Source organism: Nannobrachium achirus, assembly GCF_963921795.1.
Source record: "Nannobrachium achirus genome assembly, chromosome: 4".
NCBI lineage: Eukaryota > Metazoa > Chordata > Actinopteri > Myctophiformes > Myctophidae > Nannobrachium > Nannobrachium achirus.
Genome location: NC_137813.1, coordinates 32,524,963 through 32,537,759, shown reverse-complemented (window position 1 = coordinate 32,537,759; position 12,797 = coordinate 32,524,963). Strand labels below are relative to the sequence as shown.

General features: G+C 42.3%; 1 protein-coding gene across 1 annotated transcript in view; it reads left to right on the top strand.

Moving 5' to 3' along the window:
* The window catches only part of LOC308282831 (myocardin-related transcription factor A-like), a 63,813-nt gene that overhangs the window by 21,514 nt on the left and 29,502 nt on the right, over positions 1 to 12,797 (top strand). The window contains exon 3 of the mRNA XM_080723216.1: positions 2,582 to 2,647. Coding sequence (XP_080579342.1) covers positions 2,582 to 2,647 — 66 coding nt within the window. The remainder of the gene's footprint in view (positions 1 to 2,581; positions 2,648 to 12,797) is intronic.

Sequence of the window (12,797 nt, the reverse complement as noted above, 5' to 3'; positions counted from 1 at the left end):
TGTCCCACTGCATAACTCCGCCCCCGGTAGCAAAAGAGAATGATGTTTCTGGTTGGCCAGTCAGGGACCAATCAGAAGGCTGACAAAGGGTCAATTTCAAGTGGCCTACAAAAGAAATTGGCACAATTGATTGATTCTGCTATTTTTATTGCAACTCAGATAAGCTTTACTTTAGTTATCCAAATATCTTTCTTTCTACATTACTATCTGTGTAAATTTTGTGTGACATCAGTGCAATGAAGTACATTTCAGAATAGATTGTGGCATGTACATTGCATCACTTGTCTGTCCCCTCTGTTTACAACTTAAAATCAGCTCCCCTTTAAAGATTTGTTTGAGAATCTGAGAATGAGAGATGTTTTCTTCACATGCCACATGTTTAAGCAAGAATGAGCGTTTAAAAAATGAAACCGGTCAGGAAATCTTGTTGTGTTAAAACCTCTCCCTCTCTAAGTAACACTTGGCCTCAGCTGTGGAGAGCTGCTGCTGATCTAAACGTGCATTAAGATTGCACACAGCTCACAGAAAAGTGATGAACAGGAGAGCACTAAGTTTGAAACAGTACATACTGTACGTATTATGAATGTCACAGTCCCAACCTGTTCACAGAGAGTGTTGAAAAGGAGCCTTTTCACTTAGTAACAGGTCAAGCTGAAACGAGCGATTCATTTGGTAGTGAAGACGGACTGTTTACAACGAGACTCGACCACCGAAAACACGATGTAAAAACTATGCATGGATTCTTGTCCCTCACAGTAAAACTCCCTCCATGCCACACTTCTCTTGTAGCCGACCTTAATTTGATTTAAACTAAAAACATTCCATTGGTCTGATTATAATTTCACGTTTCATGTTGTGGTAAAGACATCACAGCACAATGAGCGCATCTTTGGAGTGATGCGTCCCGTTCTCCAGTCCGGACAGCCGGGTTTGTATCTAAACATACAAAAAAGGAATATTCAATATTTTTGGCCAATTCTGGCAGCACTAATATGCTGTGACTACTTCAAAATGTAAGAAAAACGGCTGGCATTGGGTGTTAGTTGGCTATTAATATCTGGCAGTGAATGAGTTAAGTAAAGGTTGTGCATAGTTCTGTAAATGTGGTGGGTTCTTACCAGAATGGGAAGTTGTTGTTAAAAGGGAAATGGTGGTCAGTGTCACTTTCTTCACCGTACAAGTAGAATTAATGTCTTTGAATTGGCATTGCTTGGTATTGGTTGACAGTACATTCTGAAGGCATGCACCGCTAGCTGACTAGATGGTGTGTAGACCAGACAATCACATTGTTCCCTGGTCAATTCCAACTGGAGAGCTGTGTTTCCCTCTATGTCCTCGGTTTTTCTGACTCTACAATGTCCTGTAAATAAAGCAAAAAAATAAATAAAAAAATTAAAATGAATAAATAAACAACAAAACCAACATAGCTCCCATACAATGCAAAGGGTCCAATCAAATCAAGTGCAAATTACAACGTTTAAAAGTGGGGTTTAAAAGGAGACATTCTAATTCACAAAATGATACTGGGAGCAACCCTGCAGAACCGGTTAAGGCTGTGACAGTGAACCTTATGTGCCAGTATGGGATTCACTTTAAGATTCATCTACAGAAGTCTCCATGCTGACAAGAGAAGTTTTGCGGAGGGTAGGATTGGATTTGCTCTGGAAGAAGAGCTGCTCTGTTTCATCAAGATGATTGAACTTGAGCTTGTGTGTTGAAATTCAACTGGAGATGTCAGCTAGGCAAATATATATTTTCCTTAACCTGAGTTTCAGAGAAAGGGAAAGAAAAGTTGACTGTCATCAAGATAGCCTAATCGCTGGAGGAAGTGATCCCAGAGCTTAGAGATAGCTATATTGTTCATAATCAATAAACTGTCAGCTATATTTTCACTTCACTTTCCATTTCTCTTTCTGGTTGCCATGTGTCTGAATGGTGCAGTGATGGAGTATTTTGTAACTGATTCTATTTTATGATAACGAAGAAACAGGAAGTGGTGTGTGTGCGTGCGTGCGTGCGTGTGTGTGTGCGCGCGTGTGCGTTTCCCCTTCCCGTGTTTTGTGTGTGTGACTTTCAGTATATTATGTCCTATGTCAATATCACAACCTCCTCTCTGTTCAGAGGAACCATCAGACATGATAGACACAGACATTTCTCCTCTAGTGTGTTTTAGATTATAGTTAAGCTAATATAGCTTTATTGTCATCCTCTGTTCCTTTCAGTCCTATGCAAACAGCCTTACGGTTGTAGTGTATAAAATATGAAAAAGAAGGGCTTATCTACAAGTGAGTTGGCAGTGGCATTGACTCTGTGTCCGGCTGTTGAAATGTGTTTTAGCAAGGTTTAGCATTGCTGCTTCTTTGAAGTGGATATAGGCCTACAGTATATGTAATGTTGTCGTCTACTACAAGGGTTTACACTTGTGCTTTATAAGCAGAAAGAGAAGAGGACAGGAAACACAGCGGCATTTACATTTTATTTAGCCGTTCGATGACGTGTCTTGTTAGTCATTCTGCTTCAGCATTCAGCACTGACTGATGTTTTTCTCTGTCTCTCTGTCTCTCTGTGATGTCCTGTAAAGTTCTTCAGCTGAAGCTGCAGCAGAGGAGGACCAGAGAGGAGCTGGTCAGCCAGGGGATCATGCCACGTAAGTACAAACTGTATGCTGTAGTACATTGGTTCTCAAAGTGGGGTCTGGCGACCCCCAGGAATCCTTGAGGGAGTTCCAGGGGGTACCCAGCTAAATGATAGTTAGGAACCAAATGGACCCTTATGGGTATGAAACTCTGAGAGTGTACAAATGTTAGGGTCCATTTGGTTCGATTTGTACACTCTCAGAGTTAAATTAACATTGATTTTACAATATCAATTGGGGTCTCAGAGATAGAAATGCCTAATGCATGTCAACTGGGGGTCCTTGAAATTATATTGGTTGAGAATCATTGCTATAGAGCTGTAAAGATCTTCTCTTATGGAACGCCTTTCTATAAGGAAAAACCTTTGGAACATTGCTAGCGATGAGTGATTATTGAGAGAACTGGGCAAATGAATTTGAGCAAATTAAAGGTACTGTATATGAGATTTAATCAATCCGTTTCTATTAGCCCCAGAGTTAAAGAACCATACGCAAAGTAAACTTTTTAAAGTATCAGGATTTGAAATGTGAAAATTTGCTGAATTTACTTTCTTTGATGCTGAGGTGGCTCATTCAAACAGCCTAGTTAGGCCAATGAGAAGCAGACATCTGTGCCTTTTTTTCACATGTTACTTCTCGCACAGTAGATAGCGCCTCAAGTCATTTGGGTTGTGGTTAGAACAGTGCCGTCTTATCACAAGAAATGCCGTTTACAGTTTCCAAAGCAAGGTGGCAGTCTGTCTACTGCCACTAAGAACAGCCTGCAGACTGGTCTCGTTCCCAGACTGGTTTAGAATAGAAGTTGAAAACAAAAAGGTTTTTTATTTTAAATGTATATAATGAATTGCATTTTTATAGCACTTTTCCAAGTGCTCAAAGTGCTTTACAATGGTTCATTCATTCATACAGAGGGAAGTGCCGTGATGCTTTAAAGTTGTTAAGTTTCTTTAAAAAATAATTGGACTCAGTGACTTGAACTTGTGTTTGGGCCATTCGTTAAGGTTATACAGACAGGAAAACAAATTGGTAAGCACAGTAAACACAATGTGACAGTGAGAGAACCAGAGCCAACATGTACTTCAAGGCGCTGGAGAGGCAATTAGAATTGCTAACACCTCCATTCTATTGTGCATATTTCAATTGATGCTTATCAAATTTGCATTAACAATAACAAATCTGACTATGTATTCCTACAGTACCTGATCTATCTGCAATAATGTAGCTCTTTCCTTTTTCTTCCCCATATCTCCTCACCCCCCAAAGCTTTGCTGGAAATATGTTTTGAATCACCTGTCTAGGTGCTAGTTATTTTCATGACCTTTTCCTCACAATGCTGTTACAGGAATAAACTATTGTACATCACAGATGTGGTCACACAGACACAGTCTCTACCTAAAGGGGGTGCGCACGCACGCACGCACGCACGCACGCACACACACACACACACACACACACATAGTTTCTCACTCATTCAGACATTATAGTACGTCGGCGTGCATTCTCACTTTCATTTTTGCTCTCTCTGTCGCTGTCGCACACAGACTCATACACCGTTAAAGACATTTCTTTCTCTCTCTCTCTCTCTCTCAAATGCCAGGTTTTTGACCGATATATTGTCAGAAACTTTTCAAATCAGATTTGTATTAAAGTTGATAACATTTAAACAAAAAGCAAGCAAATAAATACAAATAAACATAAATAATGTTTTGGTGGATAAATGTGATTAAATCATATATATTGTTGGGTTGTGTACTGTTTGATTTGATGTGCACACATGTGCTGCCACTGACAATCAATGAGACAGCTGTTACGCAGTTCACTTGCGTTATGTATTGGGTGGTTGTAGTACAAGTGTGCAGTAAATTAATGATGATAAAAACATCAACAACATAGTCCTAGGGGTTTGGATCTAGTCAGAAGGGAGGCACAGAAGCTACTAACAGGCGTTGAACACATATCAGAGAAAATCATCGCAGCATCATTCCAGGAAAACCCAACCCAGCTGGCGTTGACGCCAAAGCACAGTTCTACAATCAGCTCCGGCAGACAATTGTGTCCAGCCACATGCCATTGTTGGCAACTTCAATGCACATTTTGGCTCAGTAGATGCGCTGTTCTCTCCCAACGAAGAAATGAATGACAAGGGAAAACATATGCTAGAGATTATGTAGGACCTATCAAATAACTTTTCCTCACAGAAGCATAAAGTGCTTCTGATGTTATCTGATTCTGGCAAACAAGTACCATCGTTGCAAAGTGGACTGAGCGAGCATGAAGAAATGCCTACACAGAATGAGTAAAGTCAGAGAGAGAGAGAGAGAGAGAGAGAGAGAGAGAGAAAAGGGGGCAGAACAGATGAGAGAGAGATCATATATACAGTTTCATGTCTTAGAAATCAGTTTGGTTAAAGACATATCGTTACTGTCCGGCAGAAACCTTGTATCTCCAAGTTTCAAATTTGAAAGTTTTCCGTAAATTAAGCCCTGTTTCATCATATAAGAGTGTCGTAGAAAACTAGTGAAAAGTGTGAGGTGTTGTGTGCTTGTAGATCTGCTATTTTCACTAGTTTAAATAATTTTTAAAATGAGGAATATAAAACTAACGGTTTTGGCATACAAGGTTTCCACCCGACAGCAACGATATACTGCATATTTTAACATTTTGCCCGCCTCTCCTCAGTGGTCTCAGTTCATGAACAAGCCTGCACAATGTTAACGGCCAAACACAATAGAGTTATTAGTTAGAGAAATACAAACACAGAAGGACAGAGCAGTCAGAGGACGGAAGATGTCCTTCCCTGCCAGCCCACCAGCTGGTAGCAGGGACAACACGTGGCACTGACCTTTTTACTCCCCCCCACCTCTTCAGGTCTGCTTTCCGAACATTTTCTCTCTCCCTCCCTTTCAGTGACAACTCACCTTTCTTATCACCTCCTCCTGTTTTTCTCCATAACCCCCTCCTCCCTCTTCCTCCCCTCTTCTCCCTTAAAACGCATCAGTTCTTCATCTCTCTTCTTTTATGTACCTCCTGATGATCTATATATTTTTTTTCTTTTTAAATATTGTTTTACCCTGCTTGCATGTGTGGCACGGTATTGTCATCAGTGTGTGCGTGTGTGTTTGTGTGTGTGTGTGTGTGTGTGTGTGTGTGTGTGTGTGTGTGTGTGTGTATGCTTGTATACGTGCGTCTCTCATTCTGTGAACAAAACAACTTGAGGTGCAGATTTTAACGAGACTTGGTGGGAATTATCAGTGGGCTGCAATAAAGTGGTGGGTAAAAAGGGGTCCGAAAAAGGTTGCTGGCTACACTTAACTTAAACTTAACTTACTAGCAGCCAGTAGTAGCTAGCAGAGTGCCCAAACAACATGCCGTGTGCACAATGTGCCCCCTGACTCTGTCTCTCTCTCACTGACTCACTCACTCGGCCAGCGTTGTAGGCAGCGAGGTGGATCTGCCCCCCCCAAATGAACGGCTCTCTACTCCGCGAACCGGATCCCATCGTTCACTTAAAAGAGCCGTTCAAAGTCAAAGCTCTATTCAGTAAGCTGCCCTGAAGAGATGGCTAACCGTTGGGCCAAAGAGGTCAAAGGTTGAGGTTACCAAGGACACTGTCAAAATGACATATTCCACAATATCTCAATGAAGTGGAGAGACGTAGAACTAGAGATGTTGGTTTAGTTAGGGTTTGTACTAGGGATGGTCCTAGGGATGGTCCGATCAGGTTTTTTGGAACCGATCACCGAGCACCGATCACAAAAGTTTGATCACCCGATACCGATCAATCACCGATCTGATCAATTTATTATTAATATTTTCTAAATGTTAATGTTTTAACTTTAATTCATTCATTCACTCATGAATTCATTTATATATTTGCCTTATAGTTATTTACCAGCATTACTATGTATTTATTATCATAGCAGTAACTAATTATTCCTTCAGCACTGTGGAAATCAATACCCCAAAATGGCCTCAAGTGGGCATACTGAACGGCTGGTTGATCGGATGCACCGATCTAGTTTGTACCTCCAGATACACTTTTAGTTCACACCATCACTTCCTTCCTCTTAACATCCATATTCTTAACATCCATATTCACTCCCCTTTTAGTACAGAAATTGATTTGTCTGTGTAAGATGGAACACAGTGACTTAGAACTGTGACTTTCTTTAATTGCATTATCAAATACGTTTCATGTCAAATACAATAATATTATCAAATACATTTCATTTTTGTTCTCACAACATCACACAACTAAATCCTCATTTTACTGTAAATGTGCTTTGTGTTATTTAGATGTCTTCTTATTTTCTAGCTTTAGAATGTGACATTTACCCCAGTTCACAAACAGTGTAATAATGCATATTACCTACATAATGAAACATTTATATTGGCTAGTGTTATGCAATCCTACTATAGAGTAGCCCTACAGCCCTCTTACAGAGGCTAACTCTAAATGTCATTGGTACAAAGGCTAGGTTGTTCATAAGCAATAGTTAATGCTAAATTTGTAGTGATGCTATGTTGGTCACTAGCTGAGGCTATGCCATTTCTTTCAGTCCAAAGCTAGAGGCTAGCACCTGTCACTTGATGTTAGCCAAGTGAGCTAACCTTGTGCTTAAAGCACAGATAATAAGCTTGTAATACAGTCGCTAGGGTGTTGTTAGATCATAATGCTGGGCCAGATGCCCTTACTCAGAGTTGGCCATGGCTAAACCCTTCTAGCTTAGCCCCCATCACCACTAACCCTGTCTAGTCTAGGAACAGCATCTGATCTGATCAGAGACTTTAGAACATCTCTGTGACATTAGCTCCCAGCTGTTGTCCGCTGCTTGTGGATGTGGAGAATGCAAATAATACGATCCTGTGTATTGTTATAGTAAGTTTACGAGTTCTGTTATGTACTGGGAACAGGCTCCTCTGACCTGCAAACACTTTAGCCTCAGGTGAGTTTCTGATGTTGACGCCAAGGAATGTGAAATCACTGACCCTCTTTACTGCGGTGCATATGTAGATGGGGTGTACTCTCTGCCTGACTTCCTGTAGTCCACAATTAACTCTTTGGTGTTGTCAACACTGAGAGCCTGGTTGTTCTCCTGGTACAAGTGTGTCATTTGTGACCACTATGTTGGAGCTCTCTGGGGTGGAGAACGGGGGCTGAGGACACAGCCCTGGTTGATTTCCTCAACTAAAACTATGATGACGACTACCTTTTTCACAGACAAAAACTAAAATAAAAGCAAAGCTGTGATGACTAAAACTATAACTAAATATATTGACAATTTCATCAACAAATAAAAACTAGACAAAAATGTGGGACTAGTGGAGAAGAGATCCAGTAGAACTAAAAGACACGTAATTTTATGTTTGGTTGCACTCGGGTGTTGCACTCTGAAAATAGTAGAGCTACAAGCTCACAGTGTGTCACGCTCCTGTGTTGAGGTCAGTGTTGTGATATGGATTTTAGATGTGGTGCCCCTCTAAATTCGTGACGTGATGATTCATGTGCGTGCATGTGAGGCGCGCGTGCGTGCAGCTAAATAGGTCTGGGCTCGCCGAGCCCAACCGAGCCCACGGTATCTCACCCCTGGTTGAGGTTTAGGGAGTGCAGAGGCGTTAGAGCCCATCCTCACTACCTGTCGCGTTCTGAACTACTATATTTTACTTGATGATTAATAGTCCTTTGAATAATTTTGCCTAACGATTTAATTGCGTTTTTGACATTGAACAGTGAAACATTACTTTACAATAAATTACATACAAAAGCACAGTACTGTGTGCCATTTAGGTATTGTAAACAAAAATGCCACAGATATATAATAACTTAGAACTAACTTAAATATACAAAGAAATTACTGACAATGATCGGTTCCAATAATCAAAATAAATAATATACTATGACCAAATCAAATATGTTGCATCACACCGCGTTGAGCTTGTAGATCATCTATTTCAGCAATTTTTTATTAAATAAATAAATGAATTCTGGTGAGAAAAATAATTGCGATTATGTAATATTTGTGACAGGACTAGTTCTGACACGAAGTCCAGGGTCCCGCTCAGGGACGTGCTGGCCATTGGGAAAAGCAGGACAACTCCCGAACGACCGGTTCATTCATGGCCGGTCCAGGCCGGCCATTAGGAAAAAAATAAAAATAAAATGTCTGCCTTCATTCCATTTTGGGGGCTGGGCGGCCAACAAAGTAAATCGTCACTGTCGGACAGAATCTCCAAGTTTCGCAAAGCAATGCCCTGCATCATCATACAAGGCCGTTGCACAAAAATAGTGAAAACAGCAGATCTACAAGCACACAACGCCTCGCACCATGGCTGTTTTCACTAGTTTAAATCATTTTTAAAATGATAAATACAAAACAAGCGGCTTTGGACGTACAAGGTTTCCACCCGACAATGACGAAATATAACTTATGTAATTGGCCCACTGGCTTGTCACTTGTCATGATCTGAAATGGCAAATCTTTGAGTAGCAGCAGCAGCAGCGCTATAGAGAGAGATCTCTCTCCATAGCGCGCAATGAGGGCCTCTACAACTCTTTTTTCCCGGGCTGAATCAGGGGCCCAGCACATCCCTGGTCCCGCTGTTTCTGGTGTCAAGTCAGGAGGGGACTTAATATGGTGAACACTGAAGGCTGTTTCTCTCCAGGTGGGAGAGGGCAGTGTAATGGTGTTGTGGCTCTGGCATTGTCTATGGATCTGTTTTGTCAGTAGGGAAATTGGTGGGGGGTCTAGGGTGAGTCGCAGCTTGTTGATTAGCTCTTTGACATTTTGCTCACTATGGGGGTGAGTTCTACGGGTCACCAGTCATTTATATGGCCAAAACTGTGCTTGCTCACCTTTGTGAATCATGCAATTCCCCATGAGCCCATCATCCCTTTGCTCTTCAACCTCCACTGGATCGCCAATCACCAATGCATTAAATTCAAGGTCCTGGTCTTCACATTCCATGGCACCAATCCATCCTAAGATAATGTTTTCCAGTATGCGGTCCATGATTTCATCTCTTTAAACATGAAACCTGATATGGTAGCAAGAGTGCACCACAGCCTTTTTGGAGCTGTGTGAAGCACAGGCTCCCTATACGTGGCCGTGTGGGTCTGTCTGTGTGTCTGTCTGTCTGTCTGTCTGTGTGTGTGTCTGTATGTAGCCTGAACTTCCTAAACTTCGGCACGCCACTAGTCCCACAGTTTTGCCACCACACACTCGCGCCATATGTCAAATCGAACGGCTTACTCGGGAATCGTGGGCTATTACTTTTCTAAGAGAAAGGTTCTATAGTTTAATTGATATTAATTTATTAGTGAATTAATTTTCCCCATTGACTTATAATGGGAATCGCAAAAACTCACATTCAATTATTTGTCTCTCGCAAACCATATAGGGGCTAGAGTTTCAAGACTTGGAGAGGAGGTTCATAATGATTTCAAGGATTAAATAAAAAATAATTGTGTCATTTGGCCGCATGGTGGCGCCATAACACCCCACTTTACGTTTTGGCCTGTAACTCTTGAACCGTAGGTCGGAAAATTAAAAATATTTTTTCCCTGGATTCCTTGGGTCATGACGCATCTCCCCATATAGGCCACGCCCATTTGCGCCATGATAGATTTTCCGCCATCTTGAATTTTCTCCAAAACTCCTTTTCCTACATATTTTCTTCAAATGTCACAAAAATCGGTACACATGATCCACACACACACACACACACACACACACACACACACACACACACACACACACACACACACACACACACACACACACAGCTCCACTTCACACGGGTGTGATTTTTTACAGTCTATATTACTACAGCAGAGTGGGCTCATCGTAGGCTCATTGTAGCGTGGGGGGCCACATCATGGACGACAGTCCGGAAAGATGTCATTGTGCATTCAAGTTGGCCAATATATTGATAACATTACAGTGCATATGTGCGAGAATTTCCCATGTTATGAGTGCTATACATTTGCAGGAATCAAGAAAATGATGTGCAATTCCCGCCACCCTATGCCGAATTCAGACCCTGCTTTAGTAGTGTTGTTTGTGTGTGACTGCGTGCGTGCGTGCGTGCGTGCGCGCGCGTGACTGCGTGCGTGCGTGTGTCTGTTAGGGCTGAAAGGGACCCAGTGTGAGAACGCCCTCAGTAGCCCGCAGTGTGACACATAGTGCTATATTAAACCTCCACAGTGACACCCTACCTAACATGTTATTTATACCCCTCTGAGACTCTGTGCCTGCTCACATTTACTGAAGTAACACTCATTTATATCTTACTACCCCATACATACACAGCATGTGTGTCTGACTGTGTACAGTGTGTAGGTGTGTATGTTTATCTCTTGTTTAGAGAAAGAGAGAGGAAATGGAATAAGTGAGAGAGAGAGAGAGAGAGAGTCTGAAGCCTTTGTATCAGGTGCATGTTTGTGAGCTAAGCCTGTGATAGAGGCCATCCCACAGTTATTCCTGTCCACAGAAGGGGCATGAGGACAATCCTCACCGCCCAACCCCGTACAGCTGGGGAGGATGATGTAGCATGTGAGGCCTAGTTGTTTGTAGAAACACCACTATGCTCAGACCAGAGCAGTATCCTACTGCATATTGCATGTTAGGGCAGGGTATTGTAATCTGTCCTGTCTGGGAACAAAATGTTTCGGATTTTCCTGAAAGTTATCTTCAGGATAAGAATCATAACTTAAAATAGAAAATGATCAGTAGACTGCCCGAAAGACACAGATAACACACTACGCACATGGTCAAGGTCAAATTTACATACCGTAATCAATCTTTTGACCTGACATTGAGGAGTCCGAGTGTAACATGGTGGCACACCCAGTTCCGCTTTCTTTATTTTTTTTTACTTACATTTTATTTGCAGATTGTCACATTCATACAGTGCAGGGTTTACGTTTTCACAAAATTTCAAGATTCACATTTTAGTCCATTTCAAAGTTTGTTTTCCGTGGTGTCATCCTGTTGGGTTTTATATGCAGGAATGTTTCTTCTTGTAGTCTGAGTTTATGGGTGAATCTCTCCATCACATATATTTCCTCCACAATGCACAGCCACTGCTCACGAGTTGGAGGGTCACTTTTATACCACAATGTTGTGGTTGCTTTTTTTGCTGGCTGCTAGCAACAGCTTGACCAGATACATGTCTTCTCTATGCGTGTTTTGCTGTGTCAAGTTTCCTAGATACAGACCACACTTGTTTTCGGTATTTAGTATTTCAGTATCTCCTTTATTACTGACCATATATCGTCCCAATATTTGTCCAGTTCCGCTTTCTAACAAACACATTCTCTGACCACCCAGTAGGAGTCGCCAGTGCAGTGACGAGCACACTGTTGGCGTCCCACCCATAAACACAGCCAATTACTCTAGCAAACACCACACATGGAACACGCAGTGCTCCTCAGGGGAAGTAAGGGTGCTTGGGTGGTCTGTAGTGTTAAAGACTTCCATCTGCCACCACGGAGTGGTGTGGCTGCAGCAGGAAGACCATTCTGCAGCCTCTCATGCAGATAAAGGGGTCTTTTCTCTCTGACCTCATCCCACCAATCTCGCCTTCTCCCTCCCTCCCTCTCTCACTCCGTTGGTCCATATCTCTCCATCCCTGCCCTGTCGCCCCCTCTCCATCTGTCTCTGTCTCTCTCTGTCCCTCCTTCTCCTATCCTCACCTGCCTTCGCCTCCCTCCAATCTTCCATTTTCTCCCATTATCCATCTCTTTCCCCTCTGTGTGTGTGTGTGTGTGTGTGTGTGTGTGTGTGTGTGTGTGTGTGTGTGTGTGTGTGTGTGTGTGTGTGTGTGTGTGTGTGTGTGTGTGTGTGTGTGTGTGTGTGTGTGTGTGTGTGTGTGTGTGTGTCTCCCTCTCTCTCCCTCTCCTACTCCCTTGTCCCCTTTGCCTTTTTCTCTCCATCCATTAATTTCCTCTCCCCTCCACTCCTGATACTGTATGTGCCCCTGGTTTTGGCCATCCATCCATTCCCTCATTTCCCCTCCAGCTGAGTGGCAGGAAGGTTCATAGCCCCTGCAGCAGGACACATGACCCCCTTATCGATGGGTGAGAGGTCAAAGAGAAGCGCACTGTCCCTGGGGGATGGCACGGGGCACACATTAACATCTACAGGTTTTGTGTGTATTATTA